This window comes from Saccopteryx leptura, chromosome X, assembly GCF_036850995.1.
Source record: "Saccopteryx leptura isolate mSacLep1 chromosome X, mSacLep1_pri_phased_curated, whole genome shotgun sequence".
NCBI lineage: Eukaryota > Metazoa > Chordata > Mammalia > Chiroptera > Emballonuridae > Saccopteryx > Saccopteryx leptura.
In genome coordinates, this window is record NC_089516.1 from 83,008,333 (window position 1) to 83,033,736 (window position 25,404).

General features: G+C 39.0%; 1 protein-coding gene across 1 annotated transcript in view; it reads left to right on the plus strand.

Annotated features, from left to right (window-relative positions):
• Positions 1–801: 801 nt before the first annotated feature.
• The window catches only part of PCDH19 (protocadherin 19), a 91,662-nt gene continuing 67,059 nt past the window's right edge, over positions 802–25,404 (plus strand). Inside the window, exon 1 of the mRNA XM_066356561.1 lies at positions 802–3,213. Within this exon, the coding sequence (XP_066212658.1) occupies positions 995–3,213 (2,219 nt within the window). The 5' untranslated portion in view covers positions 802–994. The remainder of the gene's footprint in view (positions 3,214–25,404) is intronic.

Sequence of the window (25,404 nt, forward strand, 5' to 3'; positions counted from 1 at the left end):
CACGGGTACCAGCAACGGCGGCCCCGCCTCTCCTGGCCGGTACTGTTGTCGCTTCCTCTCTCCTCCTCCCCATACCCCATCCCCTCGGGCCATTGGAAGGACCAGGACTTGAATTTTTCTTGGACAAATTACGGACGCCCGGTTTTCACAACTTGACGTGAAAGCTCAGGCTGCATTAGTAACTTTGATTTCTGAGGCGAAACGCCCGTAGTTTAACTGCTCTAACTGCTCTTTCGGGGGGAGTCTGCACCGACCTCTGATCCTGGACAGACACGTCCCCCAAGCCCTTCCAGAGCCAACCGCGGTGAGAAGGAGCGTGATCTCCTCTGGGCTGCCTCTCTTCCACCTTCCTCTGCCGGCCCTGGGACTGCCATACGGCTCGGACAGATACCCGGCCGCCTGCGGCTCTAGACAGCAACTCAGTCTCCCAACTGAGATACCCTTTTCTTTCTAGCCAGCTTTAAAAAGGCCAGTGTGTCCCCCCTGTAACCCGGGGGAGGCATTCCAGGCGGGTCCCTCTCCGCAGTGAGCCAGTAACGCTGGGGGGAGGTCCTTGCGCATGCCAGGTGCTTATACATCGCTGAGCCTTTAGTGCCAGTGCGCTGCGGCTTGAGGGGCAGTGCCTGAGTTGCACCCACACTGCCTTCTGCGCTTTCTCCTCAAGTGCAGTACAGACTCAGCCACGCGTCAACTCAGCAGCTCAGACGCCGTCAGACCCGCAGCCCTGCGCGGCTGCGGTCAGTCTCTTCCCGCTAACTCTAAAGGGGGAAAGCTGAGTAGCTGGGTTGGAAAGATGTGGCTCGGGACTGTGCGGTCCTCCCTCAGCTTCTCGGAGCGCCGGAGATTCCTACAAATCCCAGCTAAGTCTGCTGAAACCTCAGCAGTAGTGCTGGCGCGGCTATCCTCCGCGCGCCGCCGGCTCATCCTGGGTGGGACACGTCCCAAGCCCTCCAGGGCCCCGGGGCGCGTGCAACAGGCAGCCCGAGTCAACCGGATGCTGAGGCGCCGTAGGCTTCGGCTTCGCAGAAATGTGGCGAGGCGAGGCTATGCAAAGCTCCGCAAAGGTAGGGAGCCTTTCCTGCTGCCGATTCTGCTGGTGTTCTCCATACTGTTCAAGGAAGCGAACGCCCTCGTTAGTTTGAAATACACTCTAGAAGAGGAGCAGCGATCCGGGACGGTGATTGCCAACGTGACCAAGGACGCCCGGGCGGCGGGCTTCGGGAAGGACGGACAGCACTCCTCTACCTACCGTGTGGTGTCCAACTCAGCTCCGCACCTGGTGGAATTCAACCCTAGCACGGGTCTTCTGATCACCAAACAGAAGATCGACCGCGACCAGCTGTGTCGCCACAACCTCAAATGCATCATTTCACTCGAGATTATGTCTAACTCAATGGAGATCTGTTTGGTTAAAGTGGAGATCACGGACCTGAACGACAACGGACCCACCTTCCCCGTGGCACGGATCGACGTGGAGATTTCAGAGGCGGCCAGCCCGGGCACACGTATCCCTCTGGACAGCGCCTACGACTCGGACGCGGGCATTTTCGGCGTGCAGTCCTATGAGCTCACACCTAATGACGTGTTCAGCCTGGATATCAAGACGCGCGGCGACGGCTCTCGCTTTGCTGAGCTCGTGGTGGACAAGGGCCTGGACCGTGAGACCCAGTCGCATTACAGCTTTCGAATCCTTGCTCTGGATGGCGGCGACCCGCCACGCATGGGCACTGTTGCCCTCAACATCAAGGTGACTGACTCCAATGACAACAACCCGGTGTTTAGCAAGTCTATCTATGAGGTGAACGTGCCAGAGAACTCCCCTCCAAACACACCTGTCATCCGCCTCAATGCCAGCGACCCAGACGAGGGTAACAGTGGCGTGGTGGTCTACTCCTTCTATGGCTACGGCAATGACCGCACGCGTGAACTCTTTCACATTGACCCTCATAGTGGCCTCATCACGGTTATCGGGAACCTAGACTACGAAAAGGGCCACTTGTACGAACTGGACGTGCAAGCCAGGGATCTGGGACCCAACTCAATCCCGGCACACTGCAAGGTCATCGTCAACGTTCTGGACATCAACGACAATGCCCCGGTCATCACCCTGCTGTCGGCCAACAGCGAGCTAGTTAAGGTGAACGAGGCTACCCCCTCTGCCTATGTAATTGCACTGTTGAGGGTGACTGATGAGGATTCCGGTGACAATGGTCAAGTGAAGTGTAGTTTGGTGGGCGACGTGCCCTTTAGCCTGCGAGTGTATGACAGCTTCTCTGCTATCCAGGTGGAAGGACAGCTGGACCGCGAGCAGGTAGACGAGTACAACCTCACCATCTATGCTAAGGACGGCGGTGATCCCGAGCTGGATAGTACCATGTCCTTTACTGTGCAGATTACCGACCAGAACGACAATGCCCCAAAGTTCACCAAGCCTTTTTACCAGGTCATTCTGCAGGAGAACAACACTCCTGGGGCCTATCTTCTCTCTGTGGCTGCCAGAGACCCCGACCTGGGTGTCAATGGCAGTGTCTCCTACCAGCTAGTGCCGTCGGAGGTGCAAGACATGCCTATCTCCACCTATGTCTCCATCAACCCCAACTCTGGAGACATCTATGCGCTGCGATCCTTCAACTATGAGCATGCTAAGACATTCGATTTCCTAGTGCAGGCCAAGGACGCTGGCAAGCCCCCAATGGACAGCAATGTCACAATTCGGGTTATCGTCCTAGATGTTAATGACAATACCCCAATCATCATGTCCCCGCCACTGATCAATGGCACTGCCGAGATTTTCATCCCTCGCAATGCCGGCATAGGCTATATAGTGACCACTGTCAAAGCAGAAGACTACGACGAGGGCGAGAATGGCCGGATCACCTACGACCTGACAGAGGGAGATCGCGGCTTCTTTGAAATAGACCCGGACAACGGCGAAGTCAAAACCACTAGCACCTTCAACGAGAAATCCAAGGCTTCCTTTGAACTTACTATAAGGGCCCGCGACCACGGCAAGATATCTCTCTCTGCCTCTGCACTTCTCTTAATTTACTTGACTCCCCCTCTCAAACCGCAAGAAACTAAAGGCTCTCTGAGCTTGCCCCTGATTTTCATTTCCGCCCTGGGCTCCATTGCCGGCCTCCTCCTTATCACTATGATTGCCGTGGCGATCAAGTGCAAGCTAGAAAACAAACGAGTCCGGACCTACAACTGCAGGTAGAGCCAACTTTTCTTTCATTCCTCTTGTCTTGGATGAGTAAGGTCGTATCTGTGTCGCTGTGTGAATATCCCAGCGTTTTGTTTCCTACTTAAATGCATGCACTGTATCTACAGCGCTTCATTTTGGAGGGGAAAGTTTGTGGCAGTCCAGTTGATCAATTCTTTTGATCAGACAAGTTGCTGGAAGATCATCATTTACTGTCCAATGGATTCTGTCATATAACGATGATAAGCAGAGAAGCAATTATCATTTTAAAATTTGCATAATTGTCTCTGTGATGTTGTTGCAGGCGGGAGGGAGGAAGGGAGGAAGGGAAGGGGGGAGGGAGGGAGAAAGAGATTTACCACCAAATGCTTCAACTTAATTTCTGGGACACAGTGTTTTGGAGACAGGTATTGAAAGGAGAGAGGGAGTGCTGGCAGCTGCCCTGTCAAGTTGTAGAGATTAAGTGTGAAGAAAGCCTGTGAGTGGAAGTATAAGGTAAGAAACAGAGAATTTGGTTGGGGAGAAGTGAGAACAGGAATAAATGGTGAAGCAGGTGATTAGTGTTTTTTAGTGTTTCTTGGGCTTGTTTTTTATCCAGTCCCCAAACATCTATGGAAAATTAAATTCTACCAGTCATCTATATGTTTTCAAATATCTGGTTGATTGTTGGGATAGAGACCAAACATCCCAATGAGGGCAAGACTGTGCATCCAAATGTTTCTGTAAAAACAGCAAACTTCTGGAGTTGATGGTGCTATCCTCTAATGTGAGACTGCTTCCTACCAGTGGATGTCACTATGGACTATTGTGTTACAGTTTCCTTTGAAGTGTGAGCAGGATATGTTTGTGTGTGAGAGAGGGAGAGGGAGAGGGAGAAAGGAGTAGAAATGTAGAAACTGAAATATCACATACTGCTTTTTAAAAATTTTTCTGATAAGCATATTAGAGTGTCTTGCTGAAGACCTTTCTTACAATTGGACAGAACAAATATAAGTATTTCTTGAGTTCATAAAATTTTTTTTCCAGCAGTGTCTCATCAAAATGATTGAAAAAATTGTTTCTTTAGTTTGCTGAAAATGAATGATGCTGCTATTTCCAACCAAGGTGTGTGTGTGCATTCAACACACCTACACATCCACTGTGTCTTTTGTGCCATCTGTGCTTGCATGTTAATCAGTCAAAATATGTTTCTGTAGCTCTGATTTGTATTTTACACCATCTGAAATACACACTTCTGTAAATCAGAGCCCCCTGAATATGTAACAGCCACGCAATAATTGTTTCCCTTTTACTATTCTCTGTGTTACACAAGTTAGTAGACAAATGCTAACCACACATGAATATCAATCAGGTGCCACAAAAGAGCAGCTGCAATGCCTCATAAATACTTTAATCCTGTTACTACTGAAATGGCTGTGACTTTTCTTTCCTTCAGCTCTAAATCGTTTCAGATGGGCGACATGGAAATTAATATTGCTCTTACCTTTGAAATCTGCAACTGCCAATGGTGATTTTTATAGGAGAAAAGTTCAGGGCTTATAAAATTTTCTTTATATGGAAGTAATTATAGAGAAAGTTCTTTTTAAGTCATTTCCTGAGCATAAAGTAAATTCATGAGACCCTTTCCTGGATAAAAAAGAAATCAGCTTGACATACAGATGTTGAAGGCTTTTCCACCTCTCGGTGACATATAACTAAGAGTGAGACTTCTTTCCTAGAGCTTACTGGGAAGATCATTAAACAGGGAGGAGAGCATTTGAATTAAAAATAAAGTCTACATGCCCTCCAACTTCACTCACTTGTGAATTTTGTAAAGAACTCTGTTCCCTCTGATTTTTTGGGATTAATGAAGTATAGTTTAATTAAATAATTGGTCAATACAGACAAGGCTGCCCAATGAATGCCTCAGCTGAATAATTAGATGAGGCATTGCCAAATTTACCCATCATGGATAAACAAAATGATTAGAACTCCCATTGCTTCCTTAAACAGATTAAAAATGAAAATCAACCCCGGTCCAGGGGAGTTTGGTATTTTATCTGCTCCAAACCCCAGTAACATCAGCTTGGCATTACTGCAAGTCAGCCTCAACACAGAGCCAGAGGATGAGGGGACTACAACTGCTCAGCCCTTGGAAGATCACGGGGACAGAACCAGGATTTTCCTCTGGAGATATGTAATCTCCTTGTCTGCTCAAACTTTTCAGAAACCTAAAGTTGAAGAGCTTGTCCTTTCATGCACTAGGCAGAAGTTTCTTGTTCTCAACATCTGCACAGTTCCTTCCACAAATGTACTCATTTAGGAGACTTGCGAGATGATCTGCAATTGCTACTTGAATTGGGCTCCCTTTTTGCAATTAGACAGTTAATTTTATCGAGTGAGAATATAGGCACAGTCTTTTTATTGTAAATATGAACTTGTATTATTTATTAACGCTATTGTTTTGCTGATTATTGCCCAGAAGTTGAATTTCCCAACAATAGGCTGAATTATTGTGTGCAGGATAATAAATGACTTTGATAATCTGGCTACATTTTAATGCATTTCTTTTGACAAGTCTCTTAATGTTTGGTATCTTTGGTGCACTTTGCAGGAATCTGTGTCAATGTTAATTAAATTGAGCTCTTTACGTTCCAGTTGCAGCACAGCTGCTTGTAGGTACACCTGAATGGAGAAGGATGCCGAATGCACTAACCTTTAAATTCCTTTGCAGTAATTGTTTAACCATCACTTGTCTCCCGAGCTGTTTTATAAAAGGACAAAACAGCAAGTGTCAGCATTGCATCTCGATTTCTCCCATTAGCGAGGAGCACGACAAAAAGGCTGAGGAGAAAATGTGCCTAAGGGGAAAGAGGTAAAGAGGCATTTCCCCTCATTCAAATGGGTTCTCCATTAGATTCTAGGAGAGGCTGGTGGGGTGGAGAGTGGAAGGGAGCAGGGCTAAAGCAGAGGAGTGGAGGGTGTGGAGGAGGGGGCTGAGGATGTGTCAAAGGACAGGATCGGGTCTCCTACCCCAGTTCAAAACTCATCAGGTCTATCAGAGAGAAACCTGATTGAGGGTGTTGGTTACATGGCAAATGCCTGGAGGAACTAAAAAGAAGGTTATTTTTCATATCCTTCTACCTCCTCTTCAGTTTAATTACAATTTGCTTCCTTTTTTTCACCCAGAAGTTCCTTTGGGTTCCAAGGAACCTCTAGATTTGAGAATTTTTATGATTTACCTCCCATAGACTCAACTTCCCCCATCCCTCTAACTTTGCAAAATGACCACTGACACGGAGAGATTCCAAATCCTAACTAAATACAAAAACTTTTTTTTTGAGGGATGGAGTGGGTGGTTACTATGTTTAATATGAAAAGTTTATGGCCCTCAGCTTGTTTTCCAATATAAAAAGCACAAGGAGCAATTAGGTGATATAGTGCACCCCTATAAGAAGTTGGAGTAAAGACTGGGTACAACTTCTGGGGTGCTAAAAGTTTATTAGTCAATGCATGGTTTGGGAGGGCGTTAGCGATACATGCTGCCTTTTCTGTCACATAGAATCGCTGAGTACTCCTATGGGCATCAAAGGAAATCAAGCAAGAAGAAAAAAATCAGTAAGAATGACATCCGCCTGGTACCCCGAGATGTGGAGGAGGCAGACAAGATGAATGTTGTCAGTTGCTCCTCCCTGACCTCGTCCCTCAACTATTTCGACCACCACCAGCAGACGCTGCCCATGGGCTGCCGCAGCTCTGAGAGCACTTTCATGAATGTGGAAAACGAGAGTACCTGCAATATCAGTGCCAACCATATCTTTCATCACTCTTTTGACAGCCAGGGTCCCCAGCAGCCAGACCTGATCATCAATGGTGTGCCTCTGCCAGAGGTGAGTGCAATTAAGGGTCTCTATGAGGTCCACCCAAAAGCTCATCCCCATAATCCCCTACAGTGGAACATTCCCTGGCAAGAGTAGAGAGAGCTTCTCTGCCTGAGACCATTTCCATAACCCAGGTTTGCTATCAGTGCTTCTTGAGGCAATAGGTAACCCAACATATTCGGCCTCTGTAGGGGTGGACTTTGGGAGTGAGAGCTCAAAGGGGATGAGCCTTTGAAGTCCCTGTATGATATTCTCGCATAGTAAAAATCGGCTCCACCTGTTGCGATGCGGCATGCTTGAAAGCCAGTGGTACCCTTATTCCAGTTAAAGTGGCAGCGAAAGAGTCAGCAAGTAATGTTGAAAATGAATGAAGCCTAGAATGCTCAAGGGCCAGTTTCCCAATGTGAGAGTGATTCAACCTCCTAAATCCCCTTTTGACTTTTTCTTTGGTTATATGCATGCTTTGCTGAAAATATGGGTGTGCTGGTTAAATGAAGGCTAATTGTTTGAAACAATTTTGCCATTTCTTGGTAGTTTTTACGGTGATGTTTGACAAATGAACTTAAAATTATGAAAATTTCAAAAATTAACTGTGCATTTGAATTAGTTCTGTTTGCCTTTACTGAGAATGAATGTTTTAAAAGCAAAACATTAAAAAAACTCTATATGGTTCAGTGTTTGCTGTCTATTTAAATATCTCAGGGTTGTAGTCTGAAAATGTGATTGATAGAGGGTAGATGGCTTGGTGAAAGGCTATAAATAACAGTTCTTAAGATGATTTTATATTTTCATGAATTGCTTAAGTCTCTCTTTGGTTGAAAACTTGATGCACTGGGAGGCATATGCCCCGTTCCAGGCCACTAATGAAAGGAATATTGCCTACTTGGAGAGTACTTTTGATTTTTTGAAGCACCTTTACAACCATTGTCTCCTTTGATTCTTGCAATCAGGTATCTTGGTACACTGACCTTCAGTAGATGATGAAATGGAGACCCAGAGATGCTACAGAACTTGTTCAGACTCACAGAGCAGGACATTAAGAAAGAGAGAGGACTAGATCACAGGGCTCTATAACTTTTTGGCAAGTGCTCTTTCAGTGTCACTTTCCTGCCTCAGAAATAATTCAGCCTGACATACCTGAGCTATGATGCATATAAAATGGCCTCATAGTATTTGTATCAATTTTGAAAGGCAAAGGCTTTACGATCCCTTGCATTGATTGTTTCTCCTAATTCCTAAAAAAATAATTCTCCTCAGAATTAATGGAACCAAAAAGCAGTGGTTTCAGTAAGAAAATGACGATATTCTGCCAGCAAGAAAAACACCTAATACTTTTAATCTATAAATCTATAAATGAGAATTTATTGAAAAATCTAATATTATGTTTAAGAAGGCTTAGTTACAATTATGAGTGTCAATGACTAGTACTAAGGACTAGACTACAGACTTTTTGAAGGACTACTTGCAGACCCCCAAGAATTCAGCAATGCAGAGGAAGAAATAGTGCTATGTAGTGGAATTAAATAGACCATGATTTTGAATCTGGGTAATACTTCTTGCTATGGAATCTCTCTGAGTCTTTCTTTCCTCATCAACAATATGGGCACATCTACCATGCAGGATTGATACAAGGAATAATATGACATTGCACAATGCAAAGGGTCTGAATAGGACAATAATTGCAGAATCACTGTTGTAATGGCCTGTACACCTAAGTGTGACTCCCTAGGCACTTATAACCATAGAGAAATTTAGGCTGGTTCTATATAGGTAAGAGCTACAAAGTGGTGTGGTTATAGTAATCATATTGGATATTTAAACAATGAAAGCAAAAGGTTGTGTCTTCAGGTGCTAACTGACTGATGTTGCTTATGGAGATGGACAAAATGATTGAATCCTGAAGGTTTGGTGATTACTTATGGAATCAATTTAAGGCACTAGAGAAACATGAGCCTAGGTGTCTATGAAATCTTGGAGGGGACAGGAGACATATAACTATGTCTGCATGGTTTGCCTAAGATTTTGGTGTTCTTTCTAAAATTATATGGCAGATTTAAACAAAGTATTGCTTCAATTATTTAGAAAAGCCAGTGAAAGTCTGAATTTTGATCCTATCCCTTGACTTCAAAGCCAGATGCTCTCCCCTCCCATTTTTTTTAAAACAAAAACACACAGATCTAGTATCTAGGGCTAGTCAGGCCAAGACAGTGTGCACTAGACACAGTGAGGTTAAGTGTACATTTCTTTTTTTTTTTAAGTGAGAGGAGGTGAAATAGACAGACTCCTTCATGCACCCCAACTAGGTTCCTCCTGGCAACCCCCATCTGGGGCCCATGCTCAAATCAAATGAACTCTCCTCAGCTCCCCAGCTGACCCTTGAACCAATTCAGCCACTGAGAGAGGGAAAGAGAAAGAGAAGGGTTAGAAGGATAAGAAAAAAAGCAAATAATCTCTTCTCATGTTGTGTCCTGACTGTGGATCAAACCCAGGATGTCTGCATGCTGGGCCAATGCTCTATCCACTGGGCCAAGAGTGTGTATTTCTAATACACAGTCCTGGATAATTCAATGGACAAACCCATTTATAAGGGGAAGAGACCCCCTCACAGCCATGCATGAATCAGGAAATTTAACCCGCATCTGTCACAAATTCCTGCACAAAGGACACCTACCTGTCTTTTTCTTTCCATGCTAGCAGCCCCTCAACATGGATTAGGTAGGATATTTAAAGTACAGTGAACTTTATAGAAGAGCAGGAATGATTGATTCATACATTTAGCTAATATTTGTTGAGTGTCTACTCTTTGTAAGGTAATGCTCTGGTGTTTGGTGTTAAAGAAATTAAAAAGTTGGTCTCTTATCTCAAGGAGTGTGCATTCTAATGGGGGAGACAAGCCGATAAATAAGTAATTTGTATGGAGTGATAAATGCTCATATCAGTTACGATGGGATATTTGCCTTTCCTGGTATAGTATATATTGATGTATTTCCTACCTTTTCTTTATATTTTTCATTAGTTAATGAATTAATTCAAGAAACCAACATTAATTAAACAATTATAGTGCAGAGTGATAAGTACTACAATGTGACAACTGTATGATTCTATGGAAATCTTTGTATTAGACCTTATGTCACTTATTTTTTCTTCATATTATTTAATTAAACCATTCTTAATTTGTCTATTAATTCAACCTAGTAGCATTTATTGCACACTTTGAGTATACCAGGCACTTTAGTACTTGCCAAAGATACAAAAATAAAACACTTTATCCTTGACCCCAAGGACCTTACAGGGAGACAGAGAAGTAACAGGTCATTTCAATTCAAGATAATATTGCTTTCTTAAGCATATGTTACATTCTTACTCTCCACATTGGGACCAAAGGTAACCACATATTACGTTCCTCTGTTGGTCTACCTTGTGACAAACCCCATTCCCTTCATTAGCTGCAGAATCAGTTCCAAAGCTTACTCGCAATGGCATTATAGGGGAGACAGAACTGCTTCCATCACAGAACTCCACCACACTTTGAAGGTTATTGCCAGGGGATTAGATCAAATTGGTAAGCATTATTTGAGTATATACTGTGTGCTTAATTGTATGGTAGGTACCATGGGGATCCCAAATAAATGTAAAATGTAGCTTCTGACATCAGAAGGTTCATAGTCCAAATGGGGAGCTAAGATCACCCACATGATTTTCCTGCAAGCAATACAAGAGTTTTTGCTTTGTAGGCCCTTTGATATTATCCTTTTCCTCCTTCCGTGGTAGCCCTGCCATCACATATATGTGGATTAACTGTTGAGCTCACAAAAGTTGCTGTTGATTTGGGGTATCTTTTGCATTAGTGTGCAAACCTAGACACAGCTGAACATTGTTGGATCTAGAAATCAACAGTGTGACTTTAAATGAGGTTAAGTAAGTAAAATAAAGGGAATGGAGCATTAGCCTGGATAACTGAAGGTCAGCCTTTAGTACTGCAGAGATTATTTTGCCTGGATTGTATATCAGTATTTATCACTCCTCTGATGTTGGTCAGGACATCAGTTACATAGAGTTTTTGCTTTTTCCTGCAAATTTGAGGAAGGAATTTGGAGAATGCCCTTGCTATTTACAGAAGAGTTTTGTAGAATTAGTGATATCAGGTATCTCTTAAATATTTTAAATTGAAAGGTGAATATTCATTCCTTGTCATCCTGGTTTATTTAGTCCAAAGACTTAGCATATGTATAAGTGAATATGTGTGAGAGAGAGGGTTGGTCTTTGAGGTGAAGAGAGGGAAAAGGAGGTTAAAAAAAAACAGAATGGAGAAAGAAGTAAGTTTGTTAGTTTGCTAAGATTTTTCTAAAAACATTCACATTTTTAGAGACTCCTTGGTATGTCAAATGATTTTTATTCCCATTTTATGAAACAGAAGTATGCTTTCTGGGCACTTCTGGATACTGGAAAATGTAACTTCTTTGTATATCAGCATTCCTGCATTTCCCTTTTTGTCACCAAAGCTGTGGTCATTGCTAGAGGAAGAAAATAACACTCATTTTCCTGGTAATGGAGACCGGGTGGGACCTTTTTCCTGCCTTCAGAAGGGGTGAAATGGCCCAAACACCCAGTGTCTTTGGTGTGGCATTTTTAAATTTAGTTTTCTAATGTTAAACTTTCCTAAGTTGACAGCTTTAAGAGAGTGGTAGTGGACAAGAGCTTCTTCTGTCCAAGAAATAATAATCATAGGTGTATAGGGATTTAGATTTTGGTTTCAAATTCAATCTTGAGTTTTCTCTTTCTATTTTTTTTTACCTTTTACTAGCAAACTGTAGCATCTTTGATATGAGACTTCTTAAGGGTGTATACATACTCTGCTGTGGTCACTCACCAAACAATTTTACTAATAGCAGTGTAGGAAGAGTGAGAGAGTTTGCAGAACAAAGATGTATGTGGCAGATCAAATTAAATGCTTCCAATTATTCTACAGAAAGTCTCAATGCATGTTATCTTAGTGCAAAGAATGAAACTAAAACACCAGTTAGGCTTTGAAGAAAATAATAAGAAAAAAAAATCTCAGCATGCTTTGTTCCCTAAAACAGTTTTAAAGTTAGGGATTTGCAGTCATTTGAGTGAAAGTAAAGGCTAAGAAACTAAAAATGCAGCCACAAACCTGTCATATGTCAAATTCAAAAATCACTGGAAAATTAATAGATATGTTGAGGCTGGCTTGGATAGCAAGAAAATAACACAAAACACCACTTCCAATTTAAACAGACCAACAAACCCTTCAGTGAGCGTTATTTATTTTACTTTTCTTGTTATGACAGGGTCTTGGAATCATCTAAGTAGTATCCCTAAGAGTCAAAAGTTATCCTCAGGCTGCAGAAAGAAGCCATGGAAAACAGTGTAAACCATATATTTTCCAGCCTGCTTAGTCCAGTTTTCTTTTGCACTTTGGGTGATGAGCACGCAATGCTATATAAAGATGTCATATTATAAAGTTGTACATATGAAGTTTATATAATGAAATTAACCAATGTTACACCAATAAATTTAATAAAAAATTGATGGCTCTATTTCTACTAAGACACATTCTAGGGCCACCTATCGCCTAAATTATACCTCACTGGCTGGTTTCACATCTAGCTCAGGTAGTGTGTTTCCCAGCGGGGATCTGCTTGCAAAATAAGTTTCATAATAAACTAACTGTGCCTCTGTCGTCTCCATGCAACTGACATAGAACTCAGTTAGTTTACATTAGTATTTGTTAATTTATTATTACCATTCCTTATTGGCAATTAACTGGTTACCTTAGAGATTGTTCTCTCCCCATACACCTTCCCTAAAGTTTAGCTCAGCCAGAAGCTTGCTAATGATCCTGAGATTTCTCTCCCTAGGGGATTGGAGGGAGAACATTTTTCATAGAGTGCGCTGAGACTTTGAAATTCCTCCCATCAGAGGTCCACTTGTTTTTGGTCCCTGGGGCTCTTCCTGGATTTTCTCTGATTGTAAGTCATACTTATAGGGTGGGAGGAGCTGCAGACCTCTGCCTCTCTAATCTTGCCCTAGTCTTTGCTGTGACTTCAGTATAGTGTTTCTAGAGACTGAAGCTAGGGGCTTGGGGTATCACTTGTTAAGAATTAGAGGACTGAAAAAGGATGAAGTCACCTCTTGGCAAAGTTGGAGTCCTTCAATTACGGCACTGCAGTGGATCTGAGGCATTTTCTTGGAGTTTCAGATGTTGACCCCTCTGCATGTGTATTTCAGCTTCTAGGGCTTAGGAAAGGCCAAGCTTGGCAGAATCAAGTGTCTCAGATGTGGGTAAACGAAATCATTTGTACAACAGGCCTGTGTGTGAGAGGTCGGAGGCTGGCTATAAAGCGGCCATATTCCCCTACTGAGAGGAGCTTGATTTCTTGATGTGTGACTGGCTGGCTTTTAATGTGAGCCTCATTTACTTGGAACAATTGAGAAGCTTGAAGTGAAAGTCCCAGAGGATCAGTTGTTTGTAGAGGGAAATGTTCTTCAAGTTACATTTCCTCTTTGGCTGTTGTGTAGTTACCAGTGGCTTTTGTGTGGACTGCATGGTGAGGGTCACTCCACTTTCAGTGGTGTATCCAGGCTGTTAGTGCTTCCCTGTGTCCCCCTGGGGAATGATGACAAAGTACTGGAACTATGTGAAGAACTACTCTGCCAAGTCCAGGAACTTGGGCTCCTATAAAGAAATCTCATTTGCCATCATTCAGCATTTTGCTTAAAAATATTGCTTAGCACCACACAGCTCCCTAGCACTCCTGAAAAAGGTGTTTAGGGGACAGTATTTCCACCACATAATAACAAAATAAAGTTACAGAGAAGGCAAATTACTCATCCAGGCACACAATGGGACTCCATTTTGCTTGACAGAAGTTCCTCTGCTGAAGCTTCAAAGTGTTGTCTGTCATATAACAGCAAATCTGACTAGTTTTCACAAGAGGACTTGTGGATATAACTTCGAATAGTAGTGTGTGCCTGAAAAGTTGTGCAGCAAGAGAATGCTTGTTTTATAAATTAGACTCCATGTTAACCACACCGGTGGCACTCCTTATTTATAGAAACACTGTGGTGAATTCTTTCACAAAAGGAAGGGCCTTTGTGTAATGGGGATAACCAACTCTTTACCAATTTCCTTTGTATATAAGTCTGGATTTTTACATATCTTATTTGCTTAAAGTGAGATTCCTCATTTTGCAAGACTTACTAAACATTTGGAAGATGGGCTAATTCATTATTCCTTTGAATTCTCACTGTTTAGTTTTCCTTATTGAGTTTCATTTAATTAAAAAAAACAAAACAAATAATTATGTAATATTTAAAATATATGGAGTCCAGAGAAAACAGATGTGTGTCTCCCAAATTTATAACACTTCATATTTGCTCCTGATTTTAAAAATTAAATAGAAGGTTACAGACTCCCTCCCCCCATCTTATTCCCCTCTCTCCACACTTTGTATGTCTGTCTGTAGCTAGAAGGACAGAATCATCTCAGAAATGCTTCGATGTCTTTTGTGATAGCCAATTGAGCTTTCTCCTGAAAAAGATGGCTCTTACATTGCTGCCCCAAGTTCTAAAAGCTCTCCAAGTCAATAAGGGATTCCTGAATTAAGTAGACCTTGAGAAAACTTTGGAAAACAAAAGTGCTCTCTTAGACTTTAAATTCAACTTTTGGGGAAGGAGAAAATTCCTTTTCAGAAAGAAAAAATAGAGTGAGATTTAAACAAATTGACAGACATACAGGTGTTAAGGTCAGCTATCTTGAGCTTTGTGCAGACCACTTGAAATTGAAACAGGCAGGAAGCTTGGTGTGAGGCCTGCATTCTCCTTGTTCTTTGTGGACTAGCACCAGGGCTTCTTCATGTCAGGTGCTTAAGCACTGCCTTGATATGCATAGTCTTCAGATACTACATTAAGTCTCTGAGTGCCAGGGTGACCAGTTTTTAGCATTTCCCACAGGGCCCCATCTGGCCACAATTCTGTGGCAAGCTGCTCTCACTCACTGCCACTAGCACTAGCCTTGGAAGTCTCTGCTTCCTGGATTATTTTTGCTCCTAAATCTGATTTCCAGTGCATAAAAGGCACCTCTTCTCAGGCTCTGTAGTTGGCTCTTCTGGATAAAACAAATTCTGTGTGTAAGCTGACAGGAAGATAAGGTCAATCTAAAGGGCAGACTCTCCCTTTAGGTGAGTGAGTGTGTGTGTGTGTGTGTGTGTGTGAAAGAGAGAGAGAAAGAGAGAGAGAAAGAGAGAGAGAGAGAGAGAGAGAGAGAGAGAGAGAGAGAACATTATCTGCCTTTCTTACCTACTTACTCTGCCTCTGTAGTGATGGAGCCTTTTGGGGCTGGCCTGATTCTACATGGTGTCTATGAGCTTGGGTCTTCAGAACCTTCCTCTACACCTTCGACACTCAGGTTGCTTTCCTGAGTGAATGCTTATAAACCTAGTCACAGGAAGGTGTGATGCCCCAAATGTGAGGTTAGGGCATCCCAAATTAGTAAAGCATAGTGACAGATCTCATGGTGACTATTTTTAATTGAGAGCTCTGAGAAGTAAGCAGCCAAATAATTATTGTTGTGCATACAACTCAGCTTAAGAAAACCTTATAGGAAATTTCATTTCTTGGACATATTTTTTTCTGAGGCTCAGTTTCTCTTTTATCTCTTTTTGGCACTACTCTGTTTTAAGCCTTTCTCTTCCCCTTTAATTCACTTGGCTTGAGAAAATACAGTTTGGGTGCCTCTATATATAGAGGTACTTTGCTGTAAAACCATATATTTTCTAAGTAAAATGTATGAGCAGGGAGACTAGATCACACTATATTAGAATGATGAACTTAATCTTTAAGCAACTTTTTTTTTTTTTTTTTACAAAACTAAAGATGTCTGTAATTTAGTATTCATGTCTGAAACTTGATGTGCCTGTGGAGACAGGGCTCTGGAAATGCAGGGATGAGCAGAGCCATCTGGCTCCAGGTAATGGTGAACAACTTGGTGGAAGACTGATATCCCCCTCTGTGCTTCCAGTTACAGAGGCCCTAGTGAGCACTGAGGCATGCCACACTAAGAAAACTGGCATTGACTATGATCTTGGTCATTTCTTTAGTTTGTTCATTTCCATTTCGCCAAGTATGGACTTTCGAGTCGAGTGTGCTAATGGCAATATTTGTTTCTAAGAGCATAGGGGAGAGAACACGATGGCATTAGTATTAAATAATGGCTTTTTCATAGTGGGGTTTTGCCAGGATTTTAATAGCCAAACAATTTATGATACTTATGGCTTTTTAAACACAAATTTCAAATAGTACATATAAAACACCAATTTTCTGTGTGGCTTGTGAGCTTGCTAATGGAATGTGTATTCTTACACCTCTAGGTCACTCTTTCTAATTTTTCCTCTACTGGTAATTCTTTAGAAATAAAAAAAAAAGGTGCGTGCTTGTTGCAATAAGAAATATAATAAGGCAGTGCTTGAAATGGAAAGTAAACTAAATTGCTTTTGCACAAACTATACATTGTGTAGTGGCCTCATAGAGCAAAATCTTATGTATCTGGTAAGCCATAAATACTATGGCACTGGACATTGTTAGAATGACATCAGGGGTCTTGATCTTTGCATACCTGATCATCTGAAGCTTCAAGAAAAGATCATGGAAGGTGGAGAAAACCCGGAACTGCAAAGGTTTGTGGCTGTGAATGGTATCATATTTAGTGGCACGGGATAAAATATATGCGTGATGCTTGAAATACAGTGCTCTCTTTGCTCTTTGAGCCCAACAGATTCCACAAGGATTGTTATCTCTAATGTGTGAGTGACCACGAGTCACTATGCTCCTAAAAATAACAATCTAGAAAGCTGTAATTCTGAGATTGGGGAGGAGGGCACTAGCAAAAAAAAAAAAAAAAAAAAAAAAAAAAAAAAAAAAAAAAAAAAAAGAAGATAGAAAGAATTAGAAACCTCATAAAAGAGGAGTTTTAGTTTATTGAAAACTATTATTACTAAGGAAATAAGACTTTAAGACATCAAGGATTCTGAAAATAATCTTAACAATTATGCCAAATTGCATGAAACCTGTAACGTTTATGTGAGGAGATGAGTCAGAACATCTTCAAGTTCTCTTGCAATTCTGAGTGTAATTCTGTGAATTTTGCAGCATTGGTATGAGGGGCTTCATACAGCATGAAAGTTTGAGTCCATGTAAAGACAATGGCTTCTTTGTAGGTGGTATTAAGGGTAAGGGACTCAGCTAAGGTAGGTGATACAATAGGTATAATCCTTGAACTTTTTTATTGAATTTATTGAGCTACAGTTAGTCCTTTAACTCTTAAATAAGGGTGATACATTTTGTGTCTAAGGTGAGTTGTGAGTTTGTACATTAAATTTCGGTAGCCTCCCCATTCAAATAAGTTTCCATATCCAATGTGAGTTTTGTTATAAAGGCAGCAATGAGTATACTAACCTTACCTCAGTTGGTCTGTACTTGTTCTAGTGATAAGTGGGAAATACATTCCCCTTGTCTGGAAGACTAGGCCTTTCAGAACAACACAGATTCACTTAAATATAAATTATTTTGATTATCACACTACCTCAAAATTCACAGAGCTGGAAGTCACTGAGATCTCCTTTTTAAGTTAGGTATTCTTGAGAACTGTTTTGCATATCATGATAAATTATCTAATCTTTGATACTGTTGAAGGCCAACATTATGGAAATAAGCAGATTTTTATTCTATCCTAAGGTCAGTCTAATCAAATTATACAACTTGTAATGCAATTTCTTGAAGCTTCCACTTTGAAAGATTTCCCCTTTTAATACCTTACAACAGAGATAAATATTTTAGTTACTCTTTGTGCTTAGCAATATATTTAACTGATTGTCATTCTCTTTGTGATATTAGTTACCGTAAGAAGCAATTCACCACAGCCTTGCTCATTTTGCTGTTTGCTATAGATCAGGGGTAGTCAACCTTTTTATACCTACCACCCACTTTTGTATCTGTTAGTAGTAAAATTGTCTAACTGCCCACCGGTTCCACAGTAATGGTGATTTATAAATTAGGGAAGTAACTTTACTTTACAAATAAAATTTATAAAACAAAGTTACAGCAAGTTAAAGCATAAAATAATAATTACTTACCAAGTACTTTATGTCAAATTTTCGCTAAGTTTGGCAGAATAAATCTTTATAAAACAATTTACTATAGTTAAATCTATCTTTTTATTTATACTTTGGTTGCTCCGCTACTGCCCACCATGAAAGCTGGAACACCTACTAGTGGGCGGTAGGGACCAGGTTGACTACCACTGCTATAGATAATCAGCAAAGAGGCAGAAATGAATAAAAATATTTTTGTGTTATTTATTTCAAGCCATAGAAGGCTAAGTGAGCCTTACAGAATCAATATATATGGGACACTTGGGTTTTACAGGAGAGCCAAAAATGAGGTAGATTTTCTTTTAAAGTAGATTTGATTCCAAAGTTATTAAACTCAATGCATATTGGAAGCTGATGGATTGCATTTAGTAGGATTTGGGGCACTGTCTGTAACAAAGCAATCTATTTTTTTCAGGAAGTAAATGTTATTTCAGGGGGAGGGGTGTCAGTTGGGAAGTCCTTGGAAAGCTCTGTTTTACTTTTAAGCCCCATAAAGTATTTTTCAGGGGTTCCTTAAGGTAAGGATAATTCTATGTAATTCCTTTTCTATGGTGTTGGGTGTTACTGATTATGTTTTATAATTGATGAGTTTCTAAAGTGGTTATGGTTCCATACTCTTGAAGGGTATTCTAGGTAAAGCCTGGCCCTCTATGATGATTTGCCTCCAGACTTTAGTGAATTGACATATTGTTTAGTTGTTAGATTCTTTAAAACACACACACACACACATATGTATGCTGGCTTGAAACTATCCACCCATTCACCTATTCTCCAAATATTTGTAAAGAATTCTTTGCTGACCAATCTTGTACTCAGGTCTGAAGGATATAGAGAAAGTATATATATAAGCAGTACCTACATTCATGATTTATATTGTCACTGAGAAGACAAGATAAATTAATTGTACTTTTAAAAAGCAAAATCAATGGGTAAAGTAAGTATTATTCACTAAGTGGTGCCATGTAATTGATTAACAACTGGAAAAAAGTATGTTTTTTTTTAAAAAAATTCCATTGTATGAGAAAATAAATTTAATATGGATTATGAGTTAAAACTTTAAGATGAAAAGTCAAATAACAAAATTATTAATAGAAAACATAAATATTCATCTAATTTTTAAACTGAAAAAACTTCAGAAGCATAGAAGAAACAGAAATGAATACAAAGAAAAATACCAGAGCTTTAAATATATTAAATTTTAAAAAGCCTGTATGTCCAAAAATATCACAAACTAAGTGAAAGATAAATCACAGTAGACAAAGAATCTATATTTATTAATTCTATAAATAATTATAGGCCTCTATTATTATGTGCTAGTCAGTATATAAAGTTCTGGGGATACAATAGTGAACAAAATGAAGTCCCTATACCCATTGGATTTATACTTTTATGGGCACAGACAAAAACCAAGCAAATAAATATATAATATGTTATGGATATGGAGAAAAATAAAAAGGATAAAGGATACCTGTTATGTAAGGAATGAGGGTTTTCTAGAAAGGACAGAGAAAACATCTTGAATAAGGAGACATTTAAGCAACACGCTTAATATAGAAAGAGTTCTTAAAATTCAATAAATAAGACAAATGCTACAATAGAGAAATAATACAAAGACCACAAGTATATAGGTAGTTCATAAATAAGCTGTACAAATGACCAGTATATATGAAAATATTCCAATGTTAGTAACCAAATAATATCAATGGAATGATATTATTAACTTTCAATTACAAACACTATGTACTCTTATTAAAAATTAAAATAATACAGGAGTGTATAAAATAGAAGTTAAAGTCTACACAACTCTCTCCTCACTAATCCATTACCTCAAGGGAACCACAGACAACAATTTGATGTGCAAAATATTATTTTTTTATTTATCAAATTAGTAAAGTGTTAAAAATATACTAAGCATTGATAAGAGTGCAATAATTATACACTGCTAAAAGGAGTATAATTGATAGAATTAAACTTCACACATACTAAATACTGCACTTAAATGCTAAAGTTTATTCAGTGGTTCTGTGTAGATATCAGAACTATTTAGATATTGTTAATAAAATTCTTATTAAAAAGCAAACAAAGAAACAGATACTTTCCCCCCACCCCATAGCTAATAGATGAGAATGTCATCTGTACGATGTCACTCTGATTGTAGGTGAAGTGTTTGCGTGCTACAGAACATCTGTGTCCTAATTTTGTAGTCTGTCCTTTGGATAAATGGAAACTGTGGCCTTCAGTAGGACTGTACTTGTGTGTGCAGTCATGTTTACTAGACACATTTTAATTCAAATTATATGTTATAACATGGAGCATTTGATAGAAATAAAATATCTGTCACTTCTTTTGTATGTGAGGAGAAAAAGAAAGGACTAAAAATTAAGGGAAATCAAGGGAAACTCCACTGCTTTCCCTACAGCCCCCTCTTTTAATCTCAGTTGTTTAATGTAAAATTCCTCATATAAAGAAATATTGAAAATGCTTGAAACTTGATTATGAAGCAACTTAAGATTCACATTTGGTCCTGTTGGCTCAGCAGTAGAGAATCGACTTGGCATGTTTGATTCCCGGGTTTGATTCCTGGTCAGGACACACAGGAGAGGTGACCACCTGCTTCTCCCCACCTCCCCTTCCTCTCTTTCTCTCTTCTCGTACTGCAGCTATGGCTTAATTGATTAGAGCACATTGGCCCCAGGCTCTGAGGATGGCTTCATGGAACCTCCTCCTCAGGCACTAAAATTAGCTCAGTTGCTAGTCATCCCAGATAGGCAGAACATTGGCCCCAGACAAGGGTTGCCCAGTGGATCCTGGTCAGTTGGGGCACATGCAGTAGTGTGTCTCTGTTTCTTTCCTACACTCATTAAAAAAAGAGAAAAGATTGACATGTTTCCTTTGTATGGTTTAAAGATGAGATTATTTGGGTAAGAAAAACAATTTCCAAGAAATTAAAATATTTAATTGATTTTAAGGCATGATTTAAAAGAAAGTAACATGACAAAGCAGAGTGTTCTGAGAAAAATAAAATGTAATACTATGTAAATTCATATCACCACTAAGGTGAGTATAAAACTCCATAACGTGGTGAGAAGATTAATAGTAAAGAATTCTGTTTATTCAATTCTGAGCTTATTGGCAGTTTCCAGTTAATGGGGTTTTGGCACATACATTGTGTAGGATGTGAGTGAAGTTGATACTGAACTTGCTTATTGACATTGGATAGACTTAAAGACTTGAAGTTCTCCCCACCTCCCACTCTCCTTGGCTGCTATTGCCTAGGACCCATGGACAGAATTGATTAGGTATTGTGGCTGAGATGTTCTTGTTTACCAGTGCCCTTATGAGGGAAATTGAGCCAACTAAGGAGATAGAGATACACAAAACCCTCCTGCAAGAAATGGTAATCTAAATGAGTTGGTATCTTTGAAAGTACATCTGTTAATGTCCTGAGTATTGTACTCTCTTTAACTTGAGAATTATTAAGAAACCTGATCCTGTCTGGTGGAAAAGTAGACTGAGACCCGATGTATTTTATTTATTTGTTTATTTGTTTGTTTATTTATTTATTTATTTATTTATTTATATTTTTAGTGATTACTCATTATAAAATCAATTCATTTATATTGTGAAAAAGATGGAAAAGTACAGAAATATTTGAAGATGTGGGAAAATCATCCACAATTCCACCACTCAGGAACAACTACCATTAACTTCTGTTCAGTGCATGGAACAAAATAAGTGTTCAATAAAAGTTATTGAATTAATGAACCTTTACATTTATACTGTTTTAAAATTGGGATCATTTTAGTTGAGATCATTCTGTTTCTTTTCTTGTCTTTATATTATATCATAAGAGATTTTTCTATATCATTAGAATACATTTATAATCAAGATTTTTTAGTGGTAGGGTAGTATTCTGTTCCATAGATAGAATTTGTTTTATTCAATCTCTAATGCTGAACTTTTAAGTTATTTGATTTTTTGTCTTATTATAAATAACACTATAATGGATATCCTTGTGCATAAATCTCCTTGTGATCTCTGATTTTTCCTTTATAATAAATTCCCCTAGAAGTAAAATTGTTTTAGCTGAAAATTTATATATTAAAATATATTAACTAATATTAAAAGTCATCTAATATATATTACCCCAGAAAAGTACCAATAAAGTCCCACCAACAGTGTTAAGAACCTATTTCATTGTACTTACAATGCATAATTATAATTTTAAATATCATTTCCAATCTGTTGAAGCCGTAGAGAAACAGTCAGACTTGTTGTTGGTTATATAAATTGGCACAAGTCCCATGGAGTGTAATGGGGGACACGGGGATAGAGGGTGAGGGTGTTATATTGAGTGGGACACTTGAATCCATGTTAACACTATAAATAATGAATAAAAATTAAAAAAATAAATAATGTACACCAACAACTCCTAAAAAATACTATAGATATGCTTGATCATGTAAGAAATAATGTAAATGCAAGGTTATTGTATTATTTAATACAACAAAAATGAAAACAATTTCCAGCAATGTTTTTAAAAATGAATGTCTTATATATTGATATAAACGATCTCTAAATATACTGTTGCTTGACCTGTGGTGGTGCAGTGAATAAAACATTAACCCGAAACACTGAGGTCACTGATTCGAAACCCTGGCTTTGCCTGGTCAAGGCATATATGGGAGTTGATGCTTCCTGCTCCTTTCCCCTCTCTCTCTCTTCTCTCTAAAATGAATAATTTTTTAAAAAATGAAAAAATATATATTGTTAACTAAACAAAAAGAAGATTCAGAAAAATATACACGTGAACTATCATTTGTGTAAAAAAGAAGAAAAAAGAGAGTATATATTTTATTGATTTATATTGGCATGAAATTCTGTGAAAGGATAAACAAGAAATAATAGAATGGGTACCTATTTAGCAAATGGCAAATGAAAGGACAGGGCACAGGTGTTGAAAAGAGAATTATTAGTTCTATAGATGAAAATGGGTATTTAGTTTTAGTTTAAATTTTTATTTCTTTCAAAATATGTATTTCTACTATTTAATTTATTGCAAAGACTTTTTTTCACTCTGTTTTATGACTTTTGATTCTGTTTATCCTTAATTTTTTACTTATAGTTTTTTTGGAACTATTGTATAAAAATTATCAGGTTTTTAATGTGATATTTTTTGTTCCTTTTAAGATATGAAGCTTTCTCCCAACTTGTGATTTTCTATGTATAGTATATATAATATGTATATATGTATATGCATATATATCAATATATATCACTTTTCCAGTATCCTTATGAATTAATTTTTATTCATTTTTAATTTATTAAGAATTTATTTTGTCATATGGACGTGACAATGCAAAAAATTATTTTTCTAGATGGTTAATTGATTGACTTTGTACCATTTATTGTTTATTTCTCATTCATCCCCATTATTTTCTGGTGTCTCTTCAAAATATTTTAGATTTTTTTAATGTAGAGTAAGAACTTTTCTGAGTGACTGTTTTTGCACTGATCTGTTTTTCTACTCTTGTGTCAATGCCATGCTGATTTAATCATTGGCACTTTATGGTAGGTTTTTTTGTTTTTGTTTTTTTGTATTTTTCTGAAGTGAGAAGTGGGGAGGCAGACAGAAAGACTCCTACATGCGCTCGACCATGATCCACCCGGCATGCCCACTAAGAGGCGATGCTCTGCCCATCTGGGCCATTGCTCTGATGTGACCGAAGCCATTCTAACACCTGAGGCAGAGGCCATGGAGCCATCCTCAGCACCTGGGCAAACTTTACTCTAATGGAGCCTTGGCTGCAGGAGGAGAAGAGAGAGATAAAGAGAAAGGAAAGGGGGAAGGGTGGAGAAGTGGATGGGCGCTTCTCCTGTTTGCCTTAACTGGGAATTGAACCCAGGACTTCCACATGCCAGGCTGATGCTCTACTGCTGAGCCAAACGGCCAGGGCCTTTTAGTAGGTTTTAATAGATGGTAAGGTTAGTTTTTTTCTTAGTGTTTTTCATTTCCAGAAAGTTTTATTTATTTATTTTTTTGTATTCTTTCAGATAAACTTTGAAATCATCTGAAGTTTAAAAATTATTATGTTGGAATTTTGATGGGAAATTTGTCAAGCAAATACATTTAGGAAGAATGGACATGTGTATAATGTTTAGTCTTTTATCTAGGAACATGACGTCTTTGCATTTATTATGTTTCATTCTAATCTCATCAGTAAATTTATATAATTCTCCTGACATTTTTTGTTAACCTTATTTCTAGGTAGTTTATAGTTTTGTTGTTATTCTGAGTGGTCTCTTTTTTCATTATATTTTCTAACTGGATAAAGATGGTACAGTATGTAAGAAAACTCTTGACACTTGCAACTATATTTTGTATTTAGCCTTGTTTTCTCAGACATGGCTTTCACTTTTGTATTTGGGAGAAGATAGGCAAGTCTTAGACTTACATATCTGAGTGACCTTAGGGAAGCTCCTTCCTCTGCCTCAGCTTCCTCATTTGAAAATGAGACTAATACTACTTATCTCAAATTCTTGTGAAGATTCAGGATGAGTATTCAAGCACCTAGAACATAGTAAATTTTTAATAACTATTAAGTAGCTATTATTGTTATCATCTCTTTATGCCTAAGAAGATATCTAAATCTGTACTTCTCAATTTGGAAGGAGGGAGTCAGATTTTTTTTTTTTTTTGCAAAGGGCAACACAGTCTAATTTTGAAATTAAGGAAAACTTTCCTTTGTCTATATTTAATTATTACAATTAAATTCCACCCAGCAGCCTTTTTTTTTTCTATGTTTTTAGTTACATGAAGACCCCTTTACATGACAATAGTCATTCTTTTCATTACTGCTTTCTTAAAGGTTTTTCATTGTTCTTTACTATCATATGCATCTCTAGTTCAACTGTGAAGTTGGATCAAATCTTACATGAATCAGTTAGTTAGATGTCCTGGTGGAAGAGCAAAATGCCCTTCTCTGATGTTATCCTTTTGTATTTTCTTTCCAGAGTCAGTGGGTATCAATTTAGGCCGTAATCTGGCTTTTTTTTTTTTTTTAACCTTTCTCTTGCTTGAATCTGTGTTGGGCATCTCCATCAGCTAGGAGGTTCTAGAGATGGCAATTTCATGGACCACTGGCTTGAGGTTGTGACCTGCACTTTAATAAAT